Raw genomic sequence first — 16,171 nt, 5'->3', positions numbered from 1 at the left:
TCCGTACATCACATACAGTGCCTGTACACTGTTTTTACTCTAATTGGGACCATAGTTGACAAAATAAACATCATGCTGTATTGAATGATGACTTGAAAGTATTGTCGCCCCTGATGGCCATAAGAAAGAATGCAGGTAAAAGGTGCTTCTGTTCAGGCCCAGAGGTGCTTCCTGCAGCTGGAACGCAGCACAGATGTGCTTGGTATGTGTAGTTTTTAACTTTAGACAGATGCAGGTTAGCTGTTTTACTATTTTAACTCCTTATTTACACTCCTTGTGCATATTGATATATCTGGTGCAGACGATTTCCTCTCTGCAGCTCTTCCAAAATAAGAGCATAAAACATCTGGAGGAATTTGAGTCTGACAAAGAGACAAAGAATGAGACAGAGAGAGCTGATAGTCTGTGAGCTGGTTCAAGAGAGCCTGTTAGCCCCGCCCACATACAGATCAATAAAACCTGACGATTCTGTCTTTGTTTATGTGTGCGTGTGTGTGTGTGTGTGTGTGTGTGTGTGTGTGTGTGTATACGTGTGTCTGTGTGTACATATATGTGTGTGTGCAGGGAACTTAATGTTCAAACTTAGTTACCCTAGAGTAAGATGACCACTGCCAAAAACTAATTTGTGTGTATGTGCATGTCAAAAATTGAATACATCAGGCCGGACTACCTTTGGCATAAACAAAGTGTGTGTGTGTGTGTGTGTGTGTGTGTGTTTTGTCCCAAACTTTTCTGCAATCATAAATCTCCTGTGTGTTTAACCTCTGGCCTGATTCCATGACCCCACGCTCTTTGACTTGGAAGCGATCCCTAATACACCCATAATCCTGTGTGTGTGTGTGTGTGTGTGTGTGTGTGAGAGAGAGAGAGAGAGAGAGAGAGAGAGAGAGAGAGAGAGATAGAGTGTGTGATTTGTGTGTGAATGTAAATGTGTCTATGAAAGTGTGTATATGTGTGTGTGTTTCCATGATGTAGTCATGAAATCTAAAATGGATACAAACTGTTGTTGGTGCTCAAAGCTTCCCTTAATTACATCAAGCTGCAGGACACACACACACACACACACACACACAAGTAAACCCGACCTGGCTCTCCCGAGTCGTTTCCATACTGGCAAGCGTTATAAGGTTCTGACTCATTCTCTCACTCAGTTTCTCCTCCACCTCCTCTCATTCTCTCTGTCCACCTCTCACTCTTTTATTTCCTGTTGATGGCTTCTTGCTCTCTTCTCCCTTCCACTCTTTTTATTTCCCTCGCTTTTTCTCTCTCTATATCAATTTTTTTCTGCCTCACACATTCATAACATAAACACCCCTCCTCTGTTGTCCTCTCTTTCACACGCAGACACACACACCCTCGTTCCTTCCTTCCCTCCCCTCTGTTTTCTCATCTGTTTCTCCGAATATGGTCGTCAGTCCTGCAGCTCCAGAGGAGGAAAACGTTTTACGACACTAACGCTGTCAGGTCCCATTTGTCAGAGGGACAGGGGAGCCAGAGTCCAGGAGATGCCGTAGATAGCTTTAAAAAAAAAAAAGGGAGTGCATTGCAATGTTTTCATACAGACTGTTTGGCTTTATAATTTAACAAAATAAAAGCTTGTGTTTTGGACAATTAGACATTTCCTCATCTGCTCTGTACTATGAAATGTCCTTTAACCCTTTATCAGGCGAAGAACTATATTTGGTAACTTCAGTGGATATCAAAATGTGGTCCCCATGTCTCTCTGTGAGGTCGTAGAACCACACGGATTTCTTCCAGCTAATCAGCAAAGATCAGGCTACGTTACTAGATTAAAGTGGCAAATCTGTGCGAAAGAAGTTGCAGATTGATGAGAAAAAAGCAAAAGAGAAACCCAACTTTTTTCTCGCAGATTCACCACTTTAAATCTCATAAATCTGCACACGTTTTTCTCATAGATTTGCCACTTTAACCTCGTCAATTTTTTTACCGTTAATTTGAGATTTTTTTCTCATAAATTTATAACTTTTTACAATTAATTTGAGATTTTTTTGTCATAAATATGTAACTTTTTTCTCAAAATATTACCCCCCTCCCCCGGGTCCGTATGTTGTTGTTTTTTACACATTCTGGCAGTATGTAATATCCTCCAATATTCTCTAGGGTTGAAGTTTGGAATTTGCAAGTATTTCAATGAGTGCCCTATTAAGGGTTAACTTCAGGATACATTTTGAAACATTTTCACCTTGACTGGAGGCATTTTCAGTCTTTAAAAAATGTCCTCAGTAACATGTTATCAGTACCTTGGGGCGTCCCGGCTCTACAGGTACATATATCTGCCTGTTAGAAAGAAAGAGATACGATGGGCCGCTCTGAGGTCAGTAAACAGAGCTTCAAAGGGGTCATGTGTTTTACTGCAGAGGGCGAAAGGTCCAAACATTCATCCCGCTGTAATTGAATTGGTTTGATGTATGAAGCAGCTCCAGCTCTGCTGCACGCACATGCAACCTCACAGTTTCACACACACACACACACACACACACACACACACACACGATTGTGTGTAATCAGACACACAATCATGCCTAAACACACGCAGACACACACACATAGAGGAACATATTGGTCCTCATCTGTGCCAGCGCTCCATTGACCCATATTGCACTTCTGCCCAGCAGTTAAACGCCTCTCAGTCTCTCTCCGGTCCTCGCCTGACTCACTCTCCAGAGGTTCATCACTGCTACTATCTGCTGACTGAAGCCCAAAATCTGCCCTAAATATCTGGATCATGTTGTCCACTTAGCAAGAGTTTTTTTTTTTTTACATCTCTGTGTGAGCATTGCTCCATTTCCCTCTCAGTCAATAATTTTTTGATATGATACAAAAAGGGATGGGTTTTTTTGCGCCCTGCTCAGTCACTAGTGATTCTACATATTTCTACATTTTTGTTATGAATAGAAAACTTTTCCAAGGTTAAGGGGGGCTGACAGAGAGGTAGGGAGATGCCATATTTTCAAAGTTTATAGTTCAAAGTATATATATATATATATATATATATATATATATATATATATATATATTGGACAGAAGACATAAGTGGTTAGTTACAGTAACACTGGTTTTTGAACATTATATTGTTAAGTTTGGTGTATTTAGGCAAGACACAGATGTTTAATATTTGTGACTGAATATTTTGTTCATGGGTAAATTTTATATACAGTGATGCGTATGTTTAAAAAAAATATTATATATATATATATATATATATATATAATTAGTTTTGGTAAGTTGCTCCTTTTTAAAATAGTTGCAATAATAAAAAGACAAATGTTTAATCTGTTGATAAATACTATATATATATAACTGTAAACTATATTTATGTAACAATTCACACTACATAGAACAGCAGGTGTTAAAAGATAAAGGTTAACATCACAGTAAACTGTTTTTTGTTTTGTTTTTCGCATATGGACTTTTGTTATTTTCTCCGTTGCAGCTGGTGGAAAAGTTCAAATTTCCTGTTGTTGTACTGTAAAGTAATTCCAACTTATTTCTCACAAAACGTCGCACTATTACTCCACCTGCAATTAACTTATTTATGTTAATCATACGTATGTCTTATAGTTAAATTGTGGTGAAAGATTGGTTGATAATAAAGTTCCCCATGCAGGACAATTTTTAAACTATTTTCCTGCTGTTCTAGTAGATTAGTCTGATTTCAAATGGTGGATATCAAATCACTTCCAATTTGAAATCATGATGCAACCGCCAGCATTTGACATGGGGGGATGAAGGTCGGCGAGCATCAGGGTCATGGTCACAGCATGACCCTGATTGGAGCGAGCAGAGGGGGGTGGAGACATAACGCCACAGTCTGCTCCATATAACCTGAACAGGTCACAGGGTCAAACAGGATGAGGGACATAAATATATGGCCATTTTTTTTCTGAACAAATCAATCTGGGCTATATCCATGTTTTCAGAGACATGTAGCATGTCAGATTCTTTGTTTTAGTTCAGACTGAGAAGTGACTTAGAGGCCGATCACCACTGTGCACATTTGCATGTTAATCTTTGCAGCTGTTCACAAATTAAAAGTCCTTTTTTCACTGATTGGTTGGTTCATTTATGTATTTAAAAATCTATACTGTCTTGAATGTGAAACCTATATTTATGTGACTGAAAAATCTTCCTCAGATCTGACATTATCATATCTCAGCAGTCTCTTATGTACACCATATTCCATGTTTCTTTTTGTGATAAAATTGCTGTGAAAGCATAATTCTGTGCAGCCATTTCCCCTCAGCCAAGGCCACAGTGGGTTGATAAATTGATTTTCATTCTTCATCTTCTGTGATGGATTTCATCCTTTAAGGATGTTGACCATCAGTACAAAATGGCGAGTGTAGAAAGAGTTTTTTTTCTTGTTCTTTCTCAGACACCCAAACACTTAGTGTTGATGTTTTCAGCCTTTTACCATCTCCACCTTGTTTAATGCTGAATAAAGCATCTCAAGGTGATGTTACATCATGAACATTCAGCCGATTATCAACAGAAGTAAGAAACCCTGAACAGCTTAACTGATATACAACTTAAAGCAGTTTGCAGCATTTAAAACAACATCATTTTTGCAGCAAAATCTATAAAATCACATCTATAGATTCGCCCGTGGAGGTGGAATGAATCTGCAAACAATTTTGTTTGTGGCAGCTTCAACTTTGGTGATATCTGGTGCAGTTGTCTAAAAGCATATTGGCTTAACTGTGTTTATCGCTATAGAAACAAAGAGGTGCTGCACAGAGACAACTGTCATTGCTAGTTTATGACTGATGCAGTTGTCATTTTAAAGATAAGTAATAAAACACGGTGGGTTGACCTGTCTGATGTTTCTGCTGTTTCTGTTTGTGTCTTTGATAAATCCACCCAACAGTAGCATCTCACTGCTGCTTGGAATAACTGCTAGTTCTGGGAAAACTCAAGCTTTCATTTTCTTTAGTCTCTTGCTAAACAGGGTCTCCAACATAAAAAAAATGTACTTTTTTTGTTGTTCCAAGTTGGAACAACAATAAAAGTTTTTTTTATGATCTGTGGTATAAAAGTGACTTGAGTGGTTGGAAGTTCCAACCACAGATCATCATTTACCCATTCACACACACATTCATACACATTTGGCCAAGGCTACAAGGAGCCACCATCAGTGAATAACCATTTCTCACAAGCAATTTGGGGTTAAGTACCTTGCCCAAGGATACCTCGACATGTAGAAACAAAACAGGCATTATTGTCCATTTTTTCAAACTTTCTGACAGTCCTTGAATGGATCACATGCAGTGGTGGAAAAAGTATTCAGATCCGTTACTTCAGTAAAAGTAAAAGTCCTGCATTCAAAACTTACTGAAGTTATCAGCATCAAAATGTACTTAAAGTATCAAAAGTAAAAGTACTTGTTATGCAGAATGAACCCACTGAGATTATTTTATATATTCTAAATATATTATTAGATTATTGGTATTGATGGATTTATGTAAGCAGCGCTTTACTGCTGTCATTGTAGGGCTCATTTTAACTTTTTAATATACTTCTATGTGGTTTAATTTTCACTTAAAATTGATCATGTTTTTTATGCTAAATCTCAACCTCAAAGTAACTAAAGCTGTCAGATAAATGTAGTGGAGTAAGAACTACGATATTTGCCTCTAAAATGTAATGAAGTAGAAGTATAAAGTTACAAATGTGGAAATATTCAAGTAAAATAAAAGTCCCTAAAAGATTGTACTTCAGTCCAGTACTTTAGTAAATGTACTTTCCACCACTGATCACATGTGACTATTATATCCTACCCTCCCGTCCTTTTTTTCCCTTTTGCTTACGTTTGCCATCGTCTCTCCTGCTGTCGGAATAAACAGGATCTCACATGTGTATTGCTAGTTGTGTTAAACAAGGGTAAGAGTGTTAGGAACAGCCATGTGTTGGATCCCCGACCTTCGGATCAGTGGGCCACCCCATAAAAATGTTGTTATCAACGAGATATCAAAGCATCAAACAAGAGTATGGAACATTTTTAGAGTCCATTTTAGGATTCTTTTATTTGTTTTTAAATCTTTAAATGGTCTCGCCCCGTCTTACCTCTCTGAGCTCCTCCACCCCTACGCTCCTGCTCGGTGCCTCAGGTCAGCTGAGCTGCTGCTCCTGGAGGTACCGAGGTCCAAACAGAAGATTAGAGGGGACAGATCTTTCTTTGTTGCAGCCCCCAAGCTGTGGAATGAGCTACCTTTGCAAATCAGACAAGCCTCATCACTGTCCATTTTTAAAACTCATCTTAAAACCTATTTTTATTCCTTGGCTTTCAACCGCGCATGAGACTCTGCTCTTGTTTTAGTGTTTTATGGCTTGCTTTTATTTATTGTTTTTTAATTGTTTTTAAAAAGCAATGCAACTATTTATTTTAGTGTGTATTCCTGTTTTATGTATTTTTTTGTTTCTTGTTTGCTTGTTTATGTACAGCACTTTGTTGCGGCTGTGGTTGTTTTTAAAGTGCTCTACAAATAAAGTTGAGTTGAGTTGAGAGTTTAATTCCGTTTGCTCAGTGCCGTTAAACTGTATAAAAGTGAGTTTTTGTTACTTATGTGATCATCAGTTCAACGATAATACAGTATTAGAAATACTGAAAAGCTATTGCACGAAGCACACATCATCCTTCCTCCATCTGCAGCAGCTCTAATCCTGAACCCGGCACACTGATGTGTTTTTTTAAAACTCAAGTGTAGCTGTTCTCATCACAGATTTTGATCCGCAGATGCACTGTGATTGTTGACTTTCAGATGCATTGCCAGAGGACTCATATTGAGCTGGAACTACTCTGTGGCTTACACCATATTTTCATAAATGATTCGCTTAATCCGTTTGACTGTTGACCTCCACCTAGATTTAGCACACAGCAACTCTATTGGATGGAGTATTGAAGAGAGGCATTACTGCCGTTTGTGGTTTGGAAGGTTCATATAGTAATGAGAGTTCATCAACAGGTAGGGGGCAAAAATATGAAAATAACATATAGTTTCACAGAAAACATGCATTTCAGTTCCTGTGCATGAGCTCATGTATCATACTACAATGTGTGTTTGTGTGTGTGTGTGTGTGTGTGTGTGTCTGTGTGTGTGTCTGTGTGTGTGTGTGTCTGTGTGTGTGTGTGTGTGTGTGTGCAGTTTGCATGACAAAGAAAAACCAAATCTCAGCTTATGCCGCCTGGCAGAAGAACAGTTCCTCATAAAACTCTCTTGTTAAAAAGAGCAAAAACACACTGGTTTCTATTCTGCACTGAGCTTTCCCACATGTTCCTGACAGGAGAGCACAACACCAGAATAACTCCATAAATCTAGAGTTTCACGGAGCCTCGTGCATCGTTATTTTACATACTGGTGTCTGATTGCTCTGTGGAACCCGTTGTGGATGCTGTAGAATATATATTTATAGTTGATTATACATGCAAATGAATGAGCCTGATGGAGCAAAACACAGCTGCAATGCTTTGGTTTTTAAATATTTTGTAAAAAATGAATTTTTCTACATTATTATTTCTTTAAAGATTGTTTATCCCTTTGACCGTCTGTGCTCAGTTTTTTGTCATCTTTTGTACAATTGCCATACATTGATTTGGTTACTGAAAAAAGTGATTTACAATTTCAAATGACTCTTAAAATATATAACCCAATATTTTTCTGGACAATGTTTAATCTTGTAAATTAAGCTATGCTCAATTTTGACAGTTTTCTGAGCATTTTACACATTGGTTTAAGTTTAAACGTTGTTAGGAACATCCTGAATACCAAAACCTGGTTTATCTTTGAAACTTGAGAAGATGAAATTTGATCTAAAGTTAAAAGGAGTGCTTTTTGATTTAGTTAATATGGCTCAGTTGGTAGAGCGTTCGTCCAGTAACTGGAAGGTTGGTGGTTCGATCCCTGACCATGGCAGCCTACATGTCGAAGTATCCTTGAGCAAGGTGTAAGATACTGAACCCCAAATTGCTCCTGATGCTGCGTTCATCGGTGTGTGAATGAATTTCTGATGGTCGCCTCTGCCACCAGTATGAATGGGTGAATGTGCATAGTGTATAGTGTAAAGCACTTTGGATAAAACTTGGAGGAGCTGCAAAGTTATGGCTTACTCAGTGATACTGACTGTCCTGTTCTGTGATTGCACTGTGTCATACCTGCAGAAGACTCCCATGCCCTCCATCAGGTAGCACTGTCCCCCGTTGAAGCAGTAGTTGGGCAGCATGTCGCAGGGCGAGCGGCAACTTCCGTTCACCATCTGGAAACCCACACGGCATCCGCCCATCCCGTCCGACCCGTCCACTGGGGCGGCCGCTGGAGGAGCAGCAGGGACGTTTGGTACCGGGACTCCTGCGCCAGGAAGCGCAGCCCCGGGGATGAAGGAGCCAGACCCTGGGGCCCGGGGCTTGGAGCGGGACCCGGTGGACAGCCGGAGGTCTTCGTCGCTCTCGTAGGCGTCGGTCGTGGTGCTGTAGGTGTACTCGTCGGCAGTTGGGGACACGCCATCCTCGTAGGGTGTGAGGTAGTCGTAGTTGTCCGGCATCGCCCAGGAGGTGGGGTCGCCCCCCTGCAGCTCATGGGCCAGTGATGAAGGAGAAGCCGGGGCGAGGTCGAGGCCACGACCACGAGAGGAGGGGTCAAAGAAGTCCACGTGGAGGACGTCGGGATTAGAGGGGTTGGTGGGGGCTGAGGGCTGGGCGGTGGTGGTGGTGAAGAGGTGATCCAGGTCGAACACGGCCGTGTCCTTGGCGTGAATCCAAGGCGGGTCGGTGTGTGGCAGGCGCTCCTCTTCCTCCTCCTCCTCGCTCTCCATGACATCCTGTCCCTGCGGGCTGCTCGGCAGCAGGTCCTCCGTCTCAGCGGAGTCGGGGCTGAGCTGGGGCGGGGCGGCCACGCCCACTTCCTCCACCGATTCACGAATCGATTCGCGAATCGATTCGCCGAACATGCCGCTGGCCTGCTCGTCCTCCTCGCCGGCGCGGGGGATCCGGCCCGCCCTCGGGGTCACAGTGTCTGGACTGGCTGAGCTGCTCATCCCGGTTACGGCAACGATGACCTCATTGAGCTTGACAGGCCCCTCCTCCTCATTAAGCAGGGAGGTGACATTGGCTGCACTGTCCGGCTCAGTGGCATTGGTCCCCACATTTCCTGCAAACACACAAAAAAATTCCTTAGCATAAATATAACAACTGAAAATTTGTTTTAAAGCTTTCAAAAGAAAAACACCTTATAACCTCTCTATAATCTATCCCATACTTTAAACCATGAAGGTGTTATCATTATAAATCTGACAGCACGCCTCACGGAGTTTTTATGAGATCCTGTGTACAGGTGCTCAGGCTATGACCTGAAACAAAGATTTATTTCTCTCGGACTCAGAAGGAAGAAGTAGAGAAACATTGCGGCGAGAGAACCAAACTTAATGAGGTGAAAATGGTTTCACTCGGAAAAAACAAACCACAGTTTGTATCGATCAGCTCTGGAAAAACTTGTAGCTCTCAAATGGGCTTCAGTTACCCCAGGGTAGAGCTCATTAGGGAGATGGTTGGAAAGCAGCTGGTTTTATTTAAAGCAACAACATATTCAAATACTGACATAGCATCAATAAAACAGACAGGAAGTACTCGAAAATGTAAAAAACAACAACATGAAATACATGAAATACACAAAAACATTTTGTGTATTTTACTCAGATTTTACATTAGATTTGTCATGAGTGCAGCTACTGTTTGTCCCCAGTAAGGCCCCATAAAATATTAATAAAAATGGCTTTTATCATTTCTTTTATTATTCTTCGTCTTACTTCTATTCACAGTAAAGTTTTGAAGCTACACTTCCCATATTTTAGGGGCTCTAAGGTGGAAAAAAGGGAAGCTTGAGCCTCATTTTATTTAGCCAACATTTGTTTTCATTGTAACAAATTGTTGTTCTTTTTAAAAGCATTCTGAATTAACAACATACCCATGAATGTACAGACAACTATCACTGGATTACTTCGATACTGAAGAAAACCTGATTAACGTGAAGATTATCTTGCAAGAGCGGGTATAAGTGTATTTTTTTCTACTTTTTTAAGCAGATTTATGGATGTTTTTTCACATCGGATATAATAATATCCACAGAAAGTCACAGTAAATCTTAAACTTGTGTATGGCAGGCAAAATTGCTCGGAAAACATCCACACATATTGAAGATTTCTTTTTCTTTTTTTGACAGACAATGTTGGCCAAAACCCCCCAAAAGTTTATCTGCTAAGTACAAGATAAGGCAGAATTAAGATATCTCTTTCTTTGGAGAAGCCCTTAGTGCACGATACAAAGGGCATTGAAAGTTCAGCCTATCCTAATATCTCATGAGAGGAGAGGCAGAACTAAGACTTTCATTAATTTAACAAAGAAATTTTATCTCCTATGTATGAGATATTGCGAAGGAGATAATATGTTGTACGTAGGACAGATTTTGGCCAGCAAACACATTTTTTCACCTTGGCTCTCAGGGCTTCCACACAACTTAAACTGTAGAAAACAGTCCCTCTGTGCAGCCAGAAGAAGAAAAAAAATGCTGATCTCACCCAAACTACCATGACATCAGGAGATGCAGCAACTGTTACCATGAAAAATTCAACAGTAAAAGGGTTGAAAATAAACTGGTTGGGGACAGAGCGATGAGAACTGCCCCATGCTTTTTTTGTAAGGCTTGTTCCCAGAAGTAAATAATCACAGGGGGAGAAATTAAATGCATATCTAATTCAAATGTATCCCTTTAGATGTCTGCACCCAAATCAGATCATGAAAACATACAAAAAATGTTGTTTACATTTTCAAATTATGGCTCCAAGTAGATGCACTTAGCTGCTGGATGCAACATCTGCTGTTGTTTGTAGCTGAACTGTAAATACAAACAAACACGTACAATCACCAACTGGCTCGCTTCACTCTTTCCAAAAACATTTTCCTGGCCTCACACACACCAGTGGTCCCCTGCCGCACAGTGACATCACAAGCTTAAGTCTTTCTCCATTAAGCGATGGACAAAGGCGGCTCAAGGAGTCTGGCATCGAACCCGACGGGTGAAACAAATTAAAACGAGACGTGATTGGCTGTTTACTTATCCTCCGGTCGATTACTTCATCCGGAGGTGGCTCGTTTGAGTCATGCAGAAAGCTGCTTTATGGCCGCTCCCCCCTTTGGATTAAAGGAATAATACACTAATGTACTTGAATGGCGAGGAGCCGGGATTATGGATTATGGGGTTGGAGAGGGAGGGATTTGGGAGACTTTGGGGGTGCCCTCCCTGCAGGGGGGAGGTGATGATCTTGAGGAGACGCAGACAAGACAGTGTCTAGATAATTGGAAGACTGCTGTAAATATGTGAAGATGACATGCAAGAGAATAGTCTCTCTGTGAAAACAACAGCAGTTTTCTGACAGGAAGTGAAGCCTGAGCTGAAATAAATTTAATTACGACAGCACTGTTGTTGTTGTTTTTTTTTAATCTCCTTTAAGATAATTAAACTAATGTGATTTGTTGAGTTTTATCTTTTATTCATTATAATTAAAAGTTTCCCATAACAGACTAAACAATGTACCCAGTAATTTAGTGATATTGATTTTTACAAACTAATTGCAGCCACTGTAAGACACTTTTATGAAATGTTATGAAGTTGCAATTACAAGACTTTGTAGTCGAGATGTTCCGATACCATTTTTTCCCTCCCGATACCGATTCCGATACTTGTACTGTGGGTATCGGCCGATACAGAGTACCGATCCGACACCAGTATGTTCTAAAAAAATATCATACGACATCTGCATGACTGTGATATGATTATCATTGTGGTAATGCCTGGCTCAGGTTAAACCCTTTGTAAAACATGAATAAATACAGCAGATACAAGCCATTTATTTTTTACATTTATTTTTAAATAAAACAGTATACAAAACATTAGTGCAACAGCAACTTAAATAAATTAATCTGGGGGTCTGGGGCCATACTCCCCCGGAAAACATTTTTGCCGTAAAAGTCTAAATTTGGTGCCTCTCGCACATTCTAATGCCACTATTCCGTCTTAATCATTACAAATTTTAGATAATTATTGTAAAGGACAATACGGGTTCTTCTGTGTTTAATTTAAGGCATCTTATTTTGACAGTCTCCTTGTAAATTCTGTGGTGGATTCTGCTAACACATCCATGTGCTCTTATTTTGAAAGCTACACGCTTTATGGTGTGTTTAATTCACACTCAAAGTCAGAAGTTGAAAGACGGAACTTGGAGCTCAGAACAATGTAGGAAATTCTCACATTCGTGTAGACCTTGAACGCACCATTGGCCACCGGACCCTCTATGTGTGCTGCAATGTAAATAGTCTAACTAACGGAACATTAATCCTCTGTTTTACGGCGATGTTTGTTTGGGGGGGAGGGGGTGTTAGGGTTAGCAACTTGAACGTAGACCCGTACTGCTACCATCACTTAAAAATAGCGATATGAGGCACTGAATAAATAAAAAAATAAAAAAATAAATTTACTGTTCATGAGACCTCAAATAAGACTAGCTTCCTAGTGCACCCTAAGATCCCTCCCTACCACCTCAGCTCCCAGGAGGAGACTGACGAGCGGAAAGCGCAAAAAGCCCCACAAAACCCTTTCGACCCACTGCTGAAGGAATCACTAGAATCTACCCTGCTAATAAGTCTGTGTAGCCAGAGCCGAAGACAGCTTGACCTCTGTGCCTCTGGTTGCAGGCCTTGAAATTGCTGAATCGGCAATTTTGTTCCAGTAGTAAATAGGTTCAATAGCTGCATCCCATTTGGCCAGAAACCTTTGAGGGACTAGAGGTGGCATTTGGAGCTGCAGGTTTGTTAAATCTCTATGTGGTTTAGCAGAAGATAGTGGTGGAGCTGTGGTAAACTTCAATTTCATCTTTATAAGCTTCTAACAGAAGCACTGCAGTAGCTTTTCCATTTGGATTCAGCCGCTACAAGCCAAAATAAGTATATTAGTTCACAGTGCTGCTGTTCATGTGGTGTTTTGTTTGCTTGCTGCACAGAATAGTCAACTGCAGTTGGCCTAGCTTTAAAATAAAATACAATATCCATAATGATTGCAATGGGGTATATAAGCTGATGCAACAGTATCGCTCTTTTCCTGCACTTTCCTGAAATCATTAACCATAATTTGTTTTTTTTTAGACAACAAATCTTTTTTTCATGGTCTTTTATGGAGACTGGAGTCCCAGTTGTATCTGGAAACATGTGTTATATATCTCTGACATCATGATATTATTCACAAATTCAAGAGATGCATCTAATCAATTTATTTTTAATAATAAAATGATGAATTAATAACCAGCGTTGTGCTTTTATAATCAGTCAGCGGCCTCATGAATGTAACCTACGCTCAAGAAAAATGGTTTCAGAGGATATAAATTCATCCTACTTCGCCACAGTGAATAACCCTGCATTAATCTGGTGTCAGAATAATGAGATAAAATTAATTCCCGACTGTGACACCCCCTCGAGTCAGAACAACTATTCAGAACATTGGTGAAAATTTTGGTCCATGACTCACAGATTTGACACGATAATATCCAGAAACATGGTGGGTGAAAGTAAATGCTGGGTTGATGGTAAGATTTTTTTAAATGAATTCTAATTTTTGATTTGTAAAAATGTATTTGTATTTGGATGGTTAGTTGCCGTCCATATAGAGTGACCTAGATTAGTTAGATAAGTTATTTATCAGCATTAACACTGAAAACAAATATTTGATCTGATATTTGGTTCTAGGGAGTTAACTGGTACAGCAACAAGGCTGGGACAAAATCATTATTATGAATTATTCAAACACTTTCAGCTGAATATAGCAACATGAATCTTCACTGGGACATCAACACATTACCTAGATACTAAACAATACACAAGGGGACTTCATGCTTTATGTAGATATCAATGTATTCTCTAACCCTTTTGTTGTTTTAACTTTCTATACACCACTTGTCCTAAGGGTCAAAAATGATGCGCCTTCACTAAACCCCTTAAATAAAACAGCTTGATTAAATTTTAAAACCCAAATCTATTTTGCATGAAGAAACAACCTGTCATTCATCAAAAACTTTGAGAATATCAAGGTTTTCCCTCTTTACAGTGCAGAAAAACTGGATTTAATCAGTGGAATTCACTCGTGATTATTACAGCACACCTGTCATAATTGGTTTACTGTTAATGTTACTGTTACTAAAGTAGGGGGTTATTTTTATTCGTTTTATTTCTAAATGCACTGGATAGGTGTAGACATATTTTTTTAGCAAGTGTGCATGGTTTTTATGGGTTTTTGTGGCATGAAAATTATTTTATAGCTGCCAAGGCAAGATATTATCCATTTTTACCGTTGTAAAGCTTCATGGAAATATGAACAAAGGCAATGTTTTATATTTTTAAATGTGATATGGAATTAGATCATATCGCATATATCGATATAGTTCTTTTTTTTCCTTTCTTTAAATATAAATGCTGCCCTTACTAGGGTTTGTCATATTAAGTTCTTTTGTAATGTTCGCTATTTTTATTTATATATAAATAGCCTATTTTATTTCATAGGCTATTTTTGCTTAATATATATGTTTTTATTTAAATATGCACTTAATGGAGCTTAATAAAACGACTTAATAAAACTCACTTCGCAATAAAAATATTGGGATATATATCGTATATCGATATTCAGCCTAAATATATCAGGATAAGACTTCTGGTCTATATCGCCCAGCCCTAGTGGGTCTTTTTTGACCCCAAAGACAACACAAGGGTTAAATGTTCTGAGCAACAAAATACAACACATCTTCAATGTAACGTCCATGTTGCTTCCACATTAGACTTAAAGCTCATGAACATGCTGCAATCATAAGAGTTTCCTTGAGAAACTTGACCATGTGAATGCACCATGAATAAGTACAAGGAGATTTGGTAAACAGTGCCCACTAAATGGCATATGTGAGGATATCTGCTGGCTGAAGATAAGCTCTGATCCCGACCCCTCCGGGTTTTTAATCCATCCATCTCTAAATGTCTCCTCAGCACTCAGCTACGCCGCCAGTAGTTTATCATTTATTATGACCTCAACCAAAAGTTTATGACTAACATGACGTGATGTCTGATTTGGGAGAAAACAGACGAAAATAAGGTACACACCCTCAGAGTAATGAGCCAACAATCTTACACTTCATCACTTATTACACTGCAGCAGAACAAGCAGGGAACCAGTGCTGCTTAGTGTGCAAATCTCCTCTACCTTTTGATCATTCAAGTCAACTTGTATAGCCCAATATAAGATGTCCTAAAGGGGTTAACAGAATTCTTGATGGGGAAAATACAATCATTTAGTTGATCATTTGAAAGGAACTGAAACGAAACAAACACGACACGACAATATGATCCCAAAAACTCAACATGTGGCACCAGTAGAAGCAATTTTTAAAACTGCTAAATTAACCCTTGTATTTCACTGCAATATATCAAATCTATATACCGTACAATCTATCAGTCCTGCAGCTCTATGGAGTCAGCACAATCATCGTTAGTAGAATGAACAACTCAAAATGTCTTTTGTGCAGAATAACACAGATATAATGACATATATCATAAAAAATAAAAAAGTTGAATTATCTGATCAATTACTTTTTGAAAAATTGGAATAAAATGCAATTTATATATAAGTTTTCCAAGTGTCTACAAGTGTAAACAAAAAAAAAAAAAAGGGTCTATTCATATTGGATTAATTGCATTTTTACAACTTCTCTTGTCCTCTCCTCTCTGCTCTGTGTAAATGGATTTTCAGTGAATATTTGTTACATGGACGTTCGTCTCAGAAATCTCTCCAAATCAGTCATTGCTGAGGAGCATAGTTTAATGTTTTTGACATGATAGAAATACCACAAATTTAGACTTCATCTTGTTCACTTATTTAAACATAAATCTTTTTAACCTATGATCCGTCCAAGGACCATTCTAAAAATTTAAATTCCAACGATAATGCATTTTTTTTTACAGTTTCTTTCTTTGATTAATGGTGTAATTTTAGCAATCTTTTTAAGAAAATGTATGTTTCAATCCTGATTCAGAGGGTTGGACTAACACATACAGACCATGACAATATAATAATAT

General features: G+C 39.1%; 1 protein-coding gene across 7 annotated transcripts in view; it reads right to left on the bottom strand.

The window, feature by feature from the left end:
- The window catches only part of cspg5a (chondroitin sulfate proteoglycan 5a), a 64,764-nt gene that overhangs the window by 32,419 nt on the left and 16,174 nt on the right, over window positions 1-16,171 (bottom strand). For all 7 annotated transcript variants that reach the window (XM_059338673.1, XM_059338672.1, XM_059338676.1 and 4 more), the window contains exon 2: window positions 8,171-9,161. In XM_059338673.1, coding sequence (XP_059194656.1) covers window positions 8,171-9,161 — 991 coding nt within the window. The remainder of the gene's footprint in view (window positions 1-8,170; window positions 9,162-16,171) is intronic.

The sequence above is a fragment of the Centropristis striata genome, chromosome 8, assembly GCF_030273125.1.
Source record: "Centropristis striata isolate RG_2023a ecotype Rhode Island chromosome 8, C.striata_1.0, whole genome shotgun sequence".
In the NCBI taxonomy this organism is placed as follows: Eukaryota; Metazoa; Chordata; class Actinopteri; order Perciformes; family Serranidae; genus Centropristis; species Centropristis striata.
Note: the sequence above shows the minus strand (reverse complement) of the source record. Positions and strands in the feature narration are given on the sequence as shown.